Source organism: Saccostrea cucullata, unplaced genomic scaffold, assembly GCF_032062105.1.
Source record: "Saccostrea cucullata isolate Sc308-1 unplaced genomic scaffold, CSIRO_AGI_Scuc_v1 ctg2777, whole genome shotgun sequence".
In the NCBI taxonomy this organism is placed as follows: domain Eukaryota; kingdom Metazoa; phylum Mollusca; class Bivalvia; order Ostreida; family Ostreidae; genus Saccostrea; species Saccostrea cuccullata.
Genome location: NW_026941264.1, coordinates 17,172 through 34,178, shown reverse-complemented (window position 1 = coordinate 34,178; position 17,007 = coordinate 17,172). Strand labels below are relative to the sequence as shown.

The window sequence follows — 17,007 nt, the reverse complement described above, 5'->3', positions numbered from 1 at the left end:
GTTTTTGGTGTGGTGCCAGATATCCCTGATGCTCCTGGTGTGGTGGCAGATGCTCCTGTTGTGGTGCCAGATGTCCATGATGCTCCTGATGTGGTGGCAGATGTTCCTGGTGTTGTGCTAGATGTTCCTGGTGTGGTGCCATATGTTCCTAATGTGGTGCCAGATGTCATTGATGTTCCTTTTGTGGTGCCAGATGTCCTTGATGTTTTGGATGTGGTGCCAGATGTCCTTGATGTTTCGGATGTTGTGCCAGATGTCCCTGATGTTCTTGATGTGGTGCCAGATGTCCCTGATGTTTCTGATGTGGTGCCAGATGTCATTGATGCTCCTGGTGCAGCGACAGATGTCCTTGATGTTTCTGATGTGGTGCCAGATGTCCCTGATGTTCCTGGTGTGGTGGCAGATGTCCATGATGTTACTTAAGAAGGTAGGAGTTAACTACTCATCAGATTAAATTTCAATTTCAGTTATTTGCTTCAAGAGGTTTGTCTTGAATAATTATAAAATTTAAAAAATCTATTACATTCCATAGAGGGAGGATTTGGGGTAGAGTTAGGTTTAGGGAGGGTTTATGATAGAGTTAGTTTGAGGGAGGGCTTGATGTAGAGTTAGGTTGAGAAAGGGTTTGGGGTACAGTTAGGTTGAGGGAGGGTTTGGGTAGAGTTAGGTTGAACTAGGGTTTGCGGTAGAGTTAGGTGGATCGGGGGCTTAGAGAATAGGTTCCTGGCCTATTAGAGGCTTGTAGTAGGAGGCGACAGAATTTCCCATTAAAAAGTTTCATTAAAAATTTTTTTAAAAACTAAATTAAAGACGTTCAGTTAGTTTTATTCTTATCTATGCTATGTCTTATACAACTCCTGCACACACCGCTGTATTGGCATAGCATTCATGAGAATATAGTTTCTTATCCTATAAAAACCCATTGAATAAAAATTAAAGATAAGAGATGAAATAGGTTTGAGTTCAATTATCTTAAGATTACTTAAGAAGGTAGGAGTTAAGTTATTATAAGATTAAATTTCCATTTCATTTGTTTGGTTATGATGGTTATAGAGGTTTGTCTTAAATAATTATAAAACTTCAAACGATTTCTGTTTTTTTTTTTTTTAAAAATGTATAACATTCCATTGAAGGGGGGGGGTAGAGTTAGGTTGAGGGAGCGTTTGGGGTAGAGTTAGGTTTGTTTAGTTCCCTTGGTCCTTTTTGATTGGTTAAACCCCCTGGTGGATCGGGGGCTTAGAGAATAGGTTCCTGGCCTATTAGAGGCTTGTCGTAAGAGGCGACAGAATTTCCCATTAAATAGTTGTATTATTAAAAAAAATTTAAAACTAAATTAAAGAAGTTCAGTTAGTTTTATTCTTATCTATGCTATGTCTTATACAACTCCTGCACACACCGCCGTATTGGCATAGCATTCATGAGAATATAGTTTCTTATCCCTATAAAAACCCATTGAATAAAAATTAAAGATAAGAGATGAAATAGGTTTGAGTTCAATTATCTTAAGATTACTTAAGAAGGTAGGAGTTAAGTTATTATAAGATTAAATTTCCATTTCATTTGTTTGGTTATGATGGTTATAGAGGTTTGTCTTAAATAATTATAAAACTTCAAACGATTTCTGATTTTTTTTTTAAAAATGTATAACATTCCATTGAAGGGGGGGGGGGGTAGAGTTAGGTTGAGGGAGCGTTTGGGGTAGAGTTAGGTTTGTTTAGTTCCCTTGGTCCTTTTTGATTGGTTAAACCCCCTGGTGGATCGGGGGCTTAGAGAATAGGTTCCTGGCCTATTAGAGGCTTGTCGTAAGAGGCGACAGAATTTCCCATTAAATAGTTGTATTATTAAAAAAATTTTCAAATACTAAATTAAAGAAGTTCAGTTAGTTTTATTCTTATCTATGCTATGTCTTATACAACTCCTGCACACACCGCCGTATTGGCATAGCATTCATGAGAATATAGTTTCTTATCCCTATAAAAACCCATTGAATAAAAATTAAAGATAAGAGATTAAATAGGTTTGAGTTCAATTATCTTAAGATTACTTAAGAAGGTAGGAGTTAAGTTATTATAAGATTAAATTTCCATTTCATTTGTTTGGTTATGATGGTTATAGAGGTTTGTCTTAAATAATTTTAAAAGTCGAAAAATTTCTGATTTTTTTTTTAAAAATGTATAACATTCCATTGAAGGGGGGGGGGGGGGGTAGAGTTAGGTTGAGGGAGCGTTTGGGGTAGAGTTAGGTTTGTTTAGTTCCCTTGGTCCTTTTTGATTGGTTAAACCCCCTGGTGGATCGGGGGCTTAGAGAATAGGTTCCTGGCCTATTAGAGGCTTGTCGTAAGAGGCGACAGAATTTCCCATTAAATAGTTGTATTATTAAAAAAAATTTAAATGCTTAATTAAAGAAGTTCAGTTAGTTTTATTCTTATCTATGCTATGTCTTATACAACTCCTGCACACACCGCCGTATTGGCATAGCATTCATGAGAATATAGTTTCTTATCCCTATAAAAACCCATTGAATAAAAATTAAAGATAAGAGATGAAATAGGTTTGAGTTCAATTATCTTAAGATTACTTAAGAAGGTAGGAGTTAAGTTATTATAAGATTAAATTTCCATTTCATTTGTTTGGTTATGATGGTTATAGAGGTTTGTCTTAAATAATTATAAAACTTCAAACGATTTCTGATTTTTTTTTAAAAATGTATAACATTCCATTGAAGGGGGGGGGGGGGGAAATTTGGTTGAGGGAGCGTTTGGGGTAGAGTTAGGTTTGTTTAGTTCCCTTGGTCCTTTTTGATTGGTTAAACCCCCTGGTGGATCGGGGGCTTAGAGAATAGGTTCCTGGCCTATTAGAGGCTTGTCGTAAGAGGCGACAGAATTTCCCATTAAATAGTTGTATTATTAAAAAAAATTTTTTAAATGCTAAATTAAAGAAGTTCAGTTAGTTTTATTCTTATCTATGCTATGTCTTATACAACTCCTGCACACACCGCCGTATTGGCATAGCATTCATGAGAATATAGTTTCTTATCCCTATAAAAACCCATTGAATAAAAATTAAAGATAAGAGATGAAATAGGTTTGAGTTCAATTATCTTAAGATTACTTAAGAAGGTAGGAGTTAAGTTATTATAAGATTAAATTTCCATTTCATTTGTTTGGTTATGATGGTTATAGAGGTTTGTCTTAAATAATTATAAAACTTCAAACGATTTCTGATTTTTTTTTTTTAAAATGTATAACATTCCATTGAAGGGGGGGGGGGGGGGTAGAGTTAGGTTGAGGGAGCGTTTGGGGTAGAGTTAGGTTTGTTTAGTTCCCTTGGTCCTTTTTGATTGGTTAAACCCCCTGGTGGATCGGGGGCTTAGAGAATAGGTTCCTGGCCTATTAGAGGCTTGTCGTAAGAGGCGACAGAATTTCCCATTAAATAGTTGTATTATTAAAAAAAATTTAAATACTAAATTAAAGAAGTTCAGTTAGTTTTATTCTTATCTATGCTATGTCTTATACAACTCCTGCACACACCGCCGTATTGGCATAGCATTCATGAGAATATAGTTTCTTATCCCTATAAAAACCCATTGAATAAAAATTAAAGATAAGAGATGAAATAGGTTTGAGTTCAATTATCTTAAGATAGGTTTGAGTTCAATTATCTTAAGATTACTTAAGAAGGTAGGAGTTAAGTTATTATAAGATTAAATTTCCATTTCATTTGTTTGGTTATGATGGTTATAGAGGTTTGTCTTAAATAATTATAAAACTTCAAACGATTTCTGATTTTTTTTTTTAAATGTATAACATTCCATTGAAGGGGGGGGGGGGGGGTAGAGTTAGGTTGAGGGAGCGTTTGGGGTAGAGTTAGGTTTGTTTAGTTCCCTTGGTCCTTTTTGATTGGTTAAACCCCCTGGTGGATCGGGGGCTTAGAGAATAGGTTCCTGGCCTATTAGAGGCTTGTCGTAAGAGGCGACAGAATTTCCCATTAAATAGTTGTATTATTAAAAAAAAATTTAAATACTAAATTAAAGAAGTTCAGTTAGTTTTATTCTTATCTATGCTATGTCTTATACAACTCCTGCACACACCGCCGTATTGGCATAGCATCCATGAGAATATAGTTTCTTATCCCTATAAAAAGTCAATGAATAAAAATTAAAGATAAGAGATTAAATAGGTTTGAGTTCAATTATCTTAAGATTACTTAAGAAGGTAGGAGTTAAGTTATTATAAGATTAAATTTCCATTTCATTTGTTTGGTTATGATGGTTATAGAGGTTTGTCTTAAATAATTATAAAACTTCAAACGATTTCTGATTTTAGAAAAAATGTATAACATTCCATTGAATGGGGGGGGGGGGGGGGTTAGAGTTAGGTTGAGGGAGCGTTTGGGGTAGAGTTAGGTTTGTTTAGTTCCCTTGGTCCTTTTTGATTGGTTAAACCCCCTGGTGGATCGGGGGCTTAGAGAATAGGTTCCTGGCCTATTAGAGGCTTGTCGTAAGAGGCGACAGAATTTCCTATTAAATAGTTGTATTATTAAAAAAAATTTTTAAATACTAAATTAAAGAAGTTCAGTTAGTTTTATTCTTATCTATGCTATGTCTTATACAACTCCTGCACACACCGCCGTATTGGCATAGCATTCATGAGAATATAGTTTCTTATCCCTATAAAAACCCATTGAATAAAAATTAAAGATAAGAGATGAAATAGGTTTGAGTTCAATTATCTTAAGATTACTTAAGAAGGTAGGAGTTAAGTTATTATAAGATTAAATTTCCATTTCATTTGTTTGGTTATGATGGTTATAGAGGTTTGTCTTAAATAATTATAAAACTTCAAACGATTTCTGATTTTTTTTAAAAAATGTATAACATTCCATTGAAGGGGCGGTAGAGTTAGGTTGAGGGAGCGTTTGGGGTAGAGTTAGGTTTGTTTAGTTCCCTTGGTCCTTTTTGATTGGTTAAACCCCCTGGTGGATCGGGGGCTTAGAGAATAGGTTCCTGGCCTATTAGAGGCTTGTCGTAAGAGGCGACAGAATTTCCCATTAAATAGTTGTATTATTAAAAAAAATTTTAAATACTAAATTAAAGAAGTTCAGTTAGTTTTATTCTTATCTATGCTATGTCTTATACAACTCCTGCACACACCGCCGTATTGGCATAGCATTCATGAGAATATAGTTTCTTATCCCTATAAAAACCCATTGAATAAAAATTAAAGATAAGAGATGAAATAGGTTTGAGTTCAATTATCTTAAGATTACTTAAGAAGGTAGGAGTTAAGTTATTATAAGATTAAATTTCCATTTCATTTGTTTGGTTATGATGGTTATAGAGGTTTGTCTTAAATAATTATAAAACTCCAAAGATTTCTGATTTTTTTTTTAAAATGTATAACATTCCATTGAAGGGGGGGGGGGGGGTAGAGTTAGGTTGAGGGAGCGTTTGGGGTAGAGTTAGGTTTGTTTAGTTCCCTTGGTCCTTTTTGATTGGTTAAACCCCCTGGTGGATCGGGGGCTTAGAGAATAGGTTCCTGGCCTATTAGAGGCTTGTCGTAAGAGGCGACAGAATTTCCCATTAAATAGTTGTATTATTAAAAAAAATTTAAATGCTTAATTAAAGAAGTTCAGTTAGTTTTATTCTTATCTATGCTATGTCTTATACAACTCCTGCACACACCGCCGTATTGGCATAGCATTCATGAGAATATAGTTTCTTATCCCTATAAAAAGTCAATGAATAAAAATTAAAGATAAGAGATGAAATAGGTTTGAGTTCAATTATCTTAAGATTACTTAAGAAGGTAGGAGTTAAGTTATTATAAGATTAAATTTCCATTTCATTTGTTTGGTTATGATGGTTATAGAGGTTTGTCTTAAATAATTATAAAACTCCAAAGATTTCTGATTTTTTTTAAAAAATGTATAACATTCCATTGAAGGGGGGGGGGGGTAGAGTTAGGTTGAGGGAGCGTTTGGGGTAGAGTTAGGTTTGTTTAGTTCCCTTGGTCCTTTTTGATTGGTTAAACCCCCTGGTGGATCGGGGGCTTAGAGAATAGGTTCCTGGCCTATTAGAGGCTTGTCGTAAGAGGCGACAGAATTTCCCATTAAATAGTTGTATTATTAAAAAAAAAATTAAATGCTTAATTAAAGAAGTTCAGTTAGTTTTATTCTTATCTATGCTATGTCTTATACAACTCCTGCACACACCGCCGTATTGGCATAGCATTCATGAGAATATAGTTTCTTATCCCTATAAAAACCCATTGAATAAAAATTAAAGATAAGAGATGAAATAGGTTTGAGTTCAATTATCTTAAGATTACTTAAGAAGGTAGGAGTTAAGTTATTATAAGATTAAATTTCCATTTCAGGTGTTTGGTTATGATGGTTATAGAGGTTTGTCTTAAATAATTATAAAACTTGAAACGATTTCTGATTTTTTTGTAAAAAATGTATAACATTCATTGAAGGGGGGGTGTAGAGTTAGGTTGAGGGAGCGTTTGGGGTAGAGTTAGGTTTGTTTAGTTCCCTTGGTCCTTTTTGATTGGTTAAACCCCCTGGTGGATCGGGGGCTTAGAGAATAGGTTCCTGGCCTATTAGAGGCTTGTCATAAGAGGTGATAGAATTTTCCATTAAATAGTTGTATCTTTAAAGAGTTTGAAAAATTAAATTAAAGAAGTTCAGTTAAAGTTTTATTCTTGTCTATGCTATGTCTTATACAACTCATGCACACACCGCAATATAGGCATAACATCCTTAAGAATATAGTTCCTTAGCCCTGTTAAAACCAATTAATAAAAATGAAAGATATATAAGGGATGAAATAGGTTTGAGTTCAATTATCTTAAGATTAGTTAAGAAGGTAGGAGTTAAGTTATTATCAGATTAAATTTTAATGTCAGTTGTTTGCTTCAAGAGGTTTGTCTTAAATAATTATAAAACTTCAAACAATGAAATATCAGTATCGTGTTTTGAGTGTATCCTGTAGTTTTACGAGGACTGGTGTCATAGGTTTAGTATTCTGTGTAAAAGTGATTTTTCTGATGTGTGGCTTAGAATATATCCCCCTCCCCTGTGGACACCCTATAAGTGACTCATCTTATCTGTCTGTGTGTGCAGATGTATATATAGTTTTGCATGATTAAAAATATGAAAAATAAAAGAAATGCAAACCGTTTTCCGGAATTATGATGTTCCATCATTACGGTTCTAGGGTCAGTAATACTTGCAATGTGTACACCAGGTCACGTGATCCTCACATCAACTAGCTTGATGACGCGACCTCTATATATAGAATGGTAATACTTGAGCTTTGATGCACATGCGCTTGGTCTTTTCAACTTCCCATCTTGTTCAGTGCAGACAATTTAATTTTTGCTCATTTTTCTGCTGTGTGTTTTCTTTCAATTTCAGAAATCGTCATGACTTGTACACCTATGAAGAAGGCCATCATGGACTTTGCTGTGTGAATGTGATAATCCTGACTGTTAAGTGACATTCAAGTAATCGTCGTGGCTTATACGCTGATGAAGAAAGCTGTATAATGGACTATGCTTTTTGAATGTGATAATCCTGACTTTTTCGTGTTAGCGCAATTTTGACGAATACCATTTGCCGAGGTGATGCTTTGTGTGATATTTGTGAATGCTATGCTGTTAAAAGCTTACGAGTTGTACAATAGGCACACAGGTTATGAACATGCGAGATGCATGTTGCTGATGCTTGAATGAACATGCGAATTGCATGTTATCTCAACTTATCTGTGAATGTATTTTGTAATAAAAGCCATGACAGTTCCGCCAATACAATAAATTTTTGTTGTTCTTCAAATTCTATCACCTACTTAAATGTGTTTGTCATAAGAAAATTTCAAAAGCTTAGATTATCAACATTTATTAAACAGTTCTTGATAGTATTAGGAATTTTGATATAACCCCAAGCATCCAATGCCTCAGGCATTTTATAAGGTCACCTGAGTAAATTCAGGTGACCTATTGCTATCTATTTTCTTACGTCGTCGTGCATGGTGCGTTAACATTTGAACATTTTCAGCTTCTTCTCTTTAACCTCTGAACCAATTTCAACCAAATTTGGCATAAAGCATCTATGCGTGAAGGGGAACAAAAATTGTGAATTTCATGATCCCTGCCCCCCTGGGGCCTGTTGGGTGGGGCCACAACCACAAAAATTAGTGCAATCTTTAAAAATCTTTTTCTTTACTCCTGGACATCAAGCAGTCAAACTGTTTGCATGATTGTAATCAGCAATGAGTCCTCTACCAAAATTGTGAAATTCATGATCCTGGGGTCAGGGGTACTTGTGCTAGGGCAGTGCCTCTACCAAAATTATGAATTTTATGGCCCCAGGGACAGAGGTTCTGGTGTTAGAGCGGGGCTCTAAAGATTATATAGTGAAAATTTTCTTTGAAAATCTTCTCCTCTGCTCCTAGGAAATAAATAAACTATTAGAGGCTTGTTGTAAAGGCGACAGATTTTCCTATTAAATAGACTAAGTGCATAGTTATGATGAGCAAGAGTGCCTCTACCAAAATTATGAATTTTATTGCCCCAGGGACAGAGGTTCTGGTGTTAGAGCGGGGCTCTATAGATTATATAGTGAAAATACCTGAATTCTTTGAAAATCTTCTCCTCTGCTCCTAGGAAATAAATAAACTAACTAAGTGCATAATTATGATGAGCAAGAGTGCCTCTACCAAAATTATGAATTTTATGGCCCCAGGGACAGAGGTTCTGGTGTTAGAGCGGGGCTCTATAGATTATATAGTGAAAATACCTGAATATTTTGAAAATCTTCTTCTCTGCTCCTAGGAAATAAATAAACTAACTAAGTGCATAGTTATGATGAGCAAAAGGCATCTTTGGTGAAGGACAAGCTTTATATTGAGGGGAAGCTCTACAGACAGGATCAAGCGATGGACATAGGAGAACACAGGGGACCACAGCCAAGTTAGGGGTGTCCGGAGAATGATCATCCCTTAAAGATAATCGGATGGAACATTAATGGTGGTTTTGAAAATAAATGGAATTCCCTAAAACATTTTTTATGTACATATGATATATGTTTATCCGAATGTTGGTTACATAAAGATTTTTCTTTGGATGTGGAAGATTTTCACACATATATCTTCCCACGAGATTCAAGAACTATCCAAGGAGGGGGGACAGTTATTTTGATAACAAATACATTTGTGCCATATGTCTTAATAGTTGATTCCTTATATGATGCTATAATTTGGTTCAAAATTGACAAATCTCTGTGTGATTACAACAATGAAATTTATTGCGCATTTACCTATTTACCTCCTATTAATTCTACTTTTTTGATATATTTAATGAATTAGAAAATTTTTTGTGTAGTTTTCAAGATCTGGGTGATGTTTTTATCTTTGGAGATTTAAATAGTAGGACACGATCACTGCCAGACTTTATAGAAGATGATATACTTCATGAGGGTACCTGTAAAGTGCGAAACGAAATAGAAACGAAACGAAACGAAACGAAACGAACTGAAACGAAACGAAATCTGCCGAAACGAAACGAAATCTACCGAAACGAAACGAAACCTACCGAAACGAAACGAAATCAAGACGAAACGGAACGAAACGAAACCAGCCAAAACGAAACGAAACAAAAGTTTCAGAATGTGTTGAATGATCTAATTCTACTTCATATTAAATTTATATAGTTCAAGCACCACAGGCAATTGTTTCGCTTCAAGCTCATACATAGGCGTCCTAGGGAAATTGAAAGGGGGGGGGGGCTTAATCAACAAAAAACGTAAACCCCAATTTTCAATGCCTTTATAATATATATCTTTGCAAAAAAAATGGTGAGGGTGCTAACCCAACCACCCCCACCCCGTTTCCGACGCCTATGTCATATTTTGTTAATACCTTACTGAATAATTTGCCTACTTAAAAGTGACATCGGTCGCTTCGAGAGACTTTTTTCTTGTCAGTTAAATCGTTTTAGACGTCTCTGGTCGAGCCTCTTTATTGCAAACCACTCATTTCTTCCTCGAAAATTACCTCGATAAAAATAGGACTGTATATACTGTATACGTACAAAGGATACACAAGATTCCGGTTGGAGTTACATGTATACTTGAACGGAAAAACAGACGCCTCGGAATGGAATACTAAATACTCTTAGTCTCTGGTTTATCTCAGGCACGTAGCATCGTTTTAGAAAGTGGGGGGGGGGGGCAACCTGAGAAAAAGTTTTACTTACTTAAAAAAAGTTGACATGAAAAAAAAACCGGATAATTTAAAAATCGCCTAAACTCGAAAATCCTATTTCGTAGGGGGGAGGGGGTTTTTTCAAGGCGAACTTCCTTTCACTTTCCAATTTTTCCCTATATTTCCTTCCTATGCATATACTGTAGTAAAAAGTGGGGTGGACCATCTTCCCAGTGGACATTTTCTATAGTAAAGGTAATGTTGGGGGGAAAAGCGCCCTCACACCCCCCCCCCCCCTGTTGCTACGTGCCTGTATCTTATGTTTTAAGACATTCGCAATACAACAGTACAGTGACTTTATTTCGACCCGTACATAAACGAGCCTTTAAATGTAACACATCAATATTGATAGATATGTTGTATCTAGATAAATAAGGACTGAAAATAAGAGTAAGATATAAAAAATATTGAAATTATTGCATAGAACCGGTACGCTCGTGATATTTGCAGCTGGCAAACATGTAAATACATCATTAGACTGAGAAGGGAGCATAATCGGTAAATAAATTAAATTTTATATTAACAAGTGCTTGATCTATTTGATGTAAAAAAAAAATCCACATGCAGTTACACATATATATTATATACATGTACCTTGATTTGGAAAAACAAAATAATTTGATAATTTTGTGTCGTTTCGTTTCGTTTCGGCAGGTTTCATTTTGATTTCGTTTCGTTTCGTTTCGGTAGTTTTCGTTTCGTTTCGGCAGATTTCGTTTCGTTTCAGTTCGTTTCGTTTCGTTTCGTTTCTATTTCGTTTCGCACTTTACAGTTACCCACTTCATGAGGACGTTTTGGATAATTTATTTACCTACACAGCTGATAGTCAGTTACCTGTTAGAGTGAACCCTGACACCGGTCAGAATGAATACGGAACAAGACTATTGTCGTTATGTAAGACCACGGGACTCCGTATTGTCAATGGAAGACACAAAGGCGGTCACGCAAATGATTTTACCTTCAACGGGAAACGTGGACTCAGTACAATCGATTATTTGCTATCTCCTGTACATATGTTTGATCTCTTTGTTAAATTCATTGTGTGTAATTTTAATACTTTTTCTGATCATGCACCACTGTACATAGAATTGCGCATTAAGATGAAAGATCACCAAATCCGAAGTCCAGCCGATCCACATCAATACTCCCAAAGGAAACGTTCACACTGGAATGCGGAAGCGCTCGAATCGTGTAAGGAGTCCATTCTGTTAAATCAATGCAAATTTGAAGACTGTTTCAACATTGACAATATATGTTCACAATCTGACATGGACTCAAGTATAGACAAATTTAACAGTGTTTTTCATGAAGTTGTAAATCCATTCTTTATATCTAATAATAATAAACCCAGTGACTGTAAATCAAAAATAAACAAACAAAAGCAAGTACACAACTTTTATCTATCCACAAGCGATAAACCTTGGTTTGATAAAAAAAATTAAAATTATTGTACAAAGATTATATTGTAGCGTTGCGTAAATTTAATTTTTGTAAAAGTAATGTTAACCACATAGAATTAACCCAAAAAAAGCGTGCATATAAAATTTCTGAGGCCAAATGTAAAAGAGAATACTTATTATATGAAGGTCAAAGGCAAGAGATTTTAAAGAAGAATAACCCCAAGCAATTTTTCGCAAAATTTAAACGAAAATCCAACTTAAAATCTAATGTTCCATTGTATAAGTTTTTTGAACATTTTAAATCAATTTCAAGCAACTTGAATGACGGTAATACAATTTCCAGTGAGATTGGTGAATGTATTTTTGATGAATTAGATAAAGATATAGATATCAAGGAAATTGAAACTGCTATCAAAAACTTAAAAAGAGGCAAATCTCATGGTGAAGATTGTATACTCAATGAATACTTTATTGAATTTGAAGAATATTTTTTGCCAATTTTGCATAAACTTTTTAATTGTATTTTACATACAGGTTTTTTCCCAGAATGTTGGTCAACTTCTGTTATTGTGCCTGTTTTTAAAAAGGGAGATAATTTTGATCCTAACAATTATAGAGGAATTAGTTTGGTCAGTAATCTTTGTAAACTTTTTACATCTGTTTTAAACAATAGACTTATTTCATGGTCAGATTGTAATAATATTGTTACTGATGCTCAGTTTGGTTTTAAACCAAAATGTGGAACCAGTGTTGCCATTTTTGCTCTGTATTCTCTAATCACTACCTCTTTTTCAAAGAATAAAAGACTTTATTGTGCTTTTATTGATTTTAAAAAAGCTTTCGATTCTGTTGATCGACCCGAACTTTGGTTGAAACTGTCCAAAATTGGTATTCAAGGCAAGCTTTTACGTGTCTTAAAAGGATTGTATAATAATGTTAAAGCTTGTGTAACTTCTGAAGGTTTATTGAGTGATATTTTTAGTAGCAATCTCGGTTTAATGCAAGGCGAAGTCCTTTCACCCATTCTATTTAACATGTATGTAAATGATTTTGAAATGCACTTTTTAAATAATGGATGTGTACCATATGAAATTTCATCACTAAACCTTTTCCTCCTTATGTATGCAGACGATATGGTGCTCTTTTCTGAAACAGTTTATGGTCTGCAATCACTGTTAGATCAACTGTCAATCTATTGTGAAACATGGAAATTACAAATTAATGTGGACAAATCAAAGATTGTTGTTTTTAGAAAAGGTGGAATAGTGAAAGAACTTGAAAAGTGGTATATAAATGGTGAAAAACTTGAAATTGTTGATCATTTTACATACTTGGGCATTATTTTTAATTATAATAATAAGTTTTCTCGAGCTGAGAAACATCTAGCTGAACAAGGTAGAAAAGCTTTATTTGTTCTTAAAAAGAATATTAGAAACATGTATTTTAATCATGAGACATTATTGTCATTGTTTGATTGCTTCGTGGGCAGTATCTTAAATTATGCATCAGAAATTTGGGGATCACTTAAATCACCTAATATTGAAAAACTACATCTTGATTTTTGCAAACATATTTTAGGTGTTAAAAGGACAACATTTAATGTAGCTGTATATTCTGAATTAGGACGATATCCTCTGCTTTACCACAGAATGTATAATATAATTAAGTTTTGGAAGAAAATTCTTGATCAAAAAAATTGTATCATCCAACATTGTTACAGTGTTTTATATGAGTGTGTAGAAATGCATAATGCAAAAAACTGGTTGTCAAATGTTAAAAGTATTTTATGCAATTTGGGTTTGTTTGAATTATGGGAAAAACAAAAAGTTGAATGTGTGGACCTTCCTATCGTAAAGCAAAGAATTTTTGACCAGGCAAGACAGAATATTTTTTCTCAAATAGATAGCTCTAGTAAGTGTTCTTTTTACAGATATTTAATTGCAAATCAAAATTTACAATTTTACTTACGGAAACCCATACCAATAAAATATCAAAAATGTATTTCCAAATTGAGACTGTCATCACACCAATTGGCAATTGAAACTGGTCGATATAGTAATACAGAAAGACAACGTAGATATTGTTTTTTGTGTTCAAATTATGTTGAGGATGAATTTCATTTTATTTTGATTTGTCCCGCTTATGAAATACACCGTAAAAATACTTAAAGTCTTATTATTGGAAAAGACCTTCAATGTTTAAATTGTTGCAACTTTTTAATGTTGAAAATGTTAAAGAACTATGCAACTTAGGTAAATTTATTTACTTTAGCCTAAAAACTAGAAAAGACATGTTAAATTAACCATTTATGACATATATTTATATATATATTTGTTTCATATGTACATAATTACCATATTCTCCTGTAAACCTGTACAGTCATGTTTGTATTTGTTTGTACTGATGAGCTATAATGCTCAAAGTCAATAAAGAACTTGAACTTGAAATGATGATTTGGCTTATAATTAGCATAATTAACAACAATTAAAAATTCACATTTTGGCATGGTAGTTTCTGAACTCGGTTGTTATTCAAACTTATTGTTCCTTGTATCTAAACCAAATTAAACTGTATGCAATGGTGATGAATTATTATAATTGTTACGTTGATGTTGATGGAAGCATTGAGATGCTGTACTTTATACATGTACATTTTTGTTGATAGAAGCATTGAGATGTTTTAATTTATACATTTATGCTGATGGAAGCATTGATATTCTGTGCTTGTTTGTCTGCTCTAGAGAATGAGAACAGGGAGATTTTTTTTTCTTTTTATTTAGTACATAAGAACCATCTTGTCCATGCTGTTGTTGGATGTGCAGCATAATGTATATGCTCTGGATGCTTTATATAGTCTCTTTACCATGTATCAGTGACCATGTTTGAGTTCCATTTGTCTCTTCCCGCTGTAACCGTGAAAACTGTCAAAGTGCTCAGTGTCGCTCTTAATAGAATATATAGGGAAAAGAGCGACACTAAGCACTGGCTTCTGCGCATGCCTACGGATTTCGGTCGCTTCAAATCGAAGCGGTGTCCCACTGAATTTAATTCCATGGTAATAGTATCCAAAGTCGTAGATTTTTATGTTTTCTTTGTTTATTTCAATCTTAAAAGAAGGCAAGACATATAAAATTTTAAAATTTTAGAACTTTTCGTTTAATTTTTTTTTTACCTTGTATAGAATATTAAATGATCTTTTAATTAAGGAATGTTTTTTTAGTTTTGTGTGAGTTATTGGTGTGTGAATCACACAGACTTGTCACGTAGGCATATTTCATGAAGCGCGCCAGTTATGAGCGTCAGTGCTGAGTGTCGCTCTTCAAAATGGCACTTTCATATTTTCTCACACCTGACTTATAAATCGTTTGTAAAACAGGTATACAGTAAAATTTCCAGCCGGTTTCAGTTGATAGAGATGATTTAGGTATGATTTAAGAATTCTAGAAGAAAAAATTGTAGAAAATAATTATTTTGAAATAGTTATGAGCGTCAGTGCTGAGTGTCGCTCTTCAAAATGACAGTTTCATATTATGGGGAATTTCAGACTTCGCACACCGGCGTTATAATACACAAATTAATTCAGCTGATCATCTTGATAAGTTACATTTCCCAGGCTTTCTCGGAAGGAAAGATATCTTCCTTATCAACAAGTTTGAGGCCCAGTTTTGTAAATCTGCACAATTTTTTATGCAAGTCTGCAAATCATGGAACCTGTAATTTTTCTGCACTACTTTCTTCTCCTACCGATTCTAAAAATAATTAGTGGGATGTACTAAGTACCCAACATACTGGTATTCCTAGGTATGTGAATTATTGATACTTGTATTATATAATTTAATGTCATATCATTTAATAACCGGTATTCTTTCCGTTTCATTTATTGAGTTGCATTCTTGTTATACGAGGGCCGTTCAAAAATTACGCGGACGGTGCTATTATTTAATCTTACAGACGTCATATAGTTATACAATTTCACAGAAAAGTGTATCTTAAAGATTCCAATAGGTTTTGTGCAGGTTTTCTGTATTTAAAAAAAAAGTCTACTAAAATTATCGGTATGTTGATATCATTGAACAATTGAAGCAAAAGCATGCGGATTCAAAAATTTAACTTATTGATTTTCTATAATTCGCGTTATTTTTCAACAATTTTTTCAAATTTACCTTTTTAAATTGTTCTATTATTATGTATTTAGATATCAGACTTAATATTTGAAGTACTAACAGAAAATTGTAATTTTTCTCTGATGCGATTCCCGTGAAAACGACTATGAAAATGACGTCTCCTGAATTGACGGCGCATCACACTTTTGTTTAAATGTGTGTAATGCTCGAGATATCGGCTACATATATCCAGAATATGCATAATAAATCATACTGTAAACTATGCTTCTTGTGACATTCGCCCACAAATAGCAAATTGAAATTTTAGACAGTACGTTAGACCTCTGTAAAAAGGCTATACGGCAGGACGGGAAGAAGATTATAGAAGAAAAGTTAAAGTAAAGCAAAAACGAATATCTCGACTCCTTGCTGTAAATTTCACCAAGAAAATTGAAAATTTCTTATATTAATTTTCATATCAACAATAACATTAGAGCTTCATTGAAATTCATGTAATACTAGTCAAAATTCTGTATTTGGTACTTGATAAATTATACGAGTCTTAAGGTAGTCCGATCCTCATGTTTATAAAATTAGCAGTTACAAGAAGTATTTCTGGATTCACAGAGGTATGCATGTAAATTTATCCACCACAGTATTTCTTTAAAATTGAAAATCAGATTTAATCATTTTTTTAGGGAAAATTGTCAAGTCTCTAATATTTTTGCAGAAAAAGCAAATTAGAACATCAGCAATGCATTTTCTAATTGCAAATTGATCAACAAATATATATTTTAGGTTAAAAAACAATAGGTATCTAGGCATTTAGAGAAATTTTCATGAATTTTATACTTATTTGGTATTTTGTCTTCTTTTTCCTTTATATATTCCATGATACATAGTGTAAAAGGTTTTTACTATCATTGCAAGACACTACACAGTTCTTCTCATTTCATATGCTAAAAAGAATTGGCATCTAAGGCTGGATTCAAGAAAAATTTAATTTCTCTAAAACTGTATTAATTCTTTCTCCTTTGTTAGGGTACAAGTGTCAACTTTTATTAGATCTTTAATAAGACTTCCAAAGACCTTAAGAGAGAATGTCACGAACCGTCAAGCTTCTTCTATATATATCATGGAAACTTGAAAAATTTGCTTTTTTAAATGGCATTGATAGTGAAACATTTGGGATGCGCTGATAACATTTTGGTATAAAACATGTGGCCTTTGTGAACCGTTACC

The 17,007-nt window shown here is 33.7% G+C and overlaps 1 protein-coding gene across 1 annotated transcript; it reads left to right on the top strand.

Moving 5' to 3' along the window:
• Nucleotides 1–33: 33 nt before the first annotated feature.
• LOC134257505 (uncharacterized) lies at nt 34–7,799 on the top strand. The gene is made up of 2 exons (XM_062740108.1): nt 34–427; nt 7,419–7,799. The coding sequence occupies exons 1-2, from the start codon at nt 122–124 to the stop codon at nt 7,428–7,430; spliced, it is 318 nt and encodes a 105-aa protein (XP_062596092.1). The 5' UTR covers nt 34–121; the 3' UTR covers nt 7,431–7,799.
• Nucleotides 7,800–17,007: the final 9,208 nt, after the last annotated feature.

Coding starts and splice junctions, on each gene's coding strand:
- LOC134257505 (XM_062740108.1), top strand. CDS start 122: ATGTTCCTGGTGTGGTGCCATATGTTCCTAATGTGGTGCCAGATGTCA.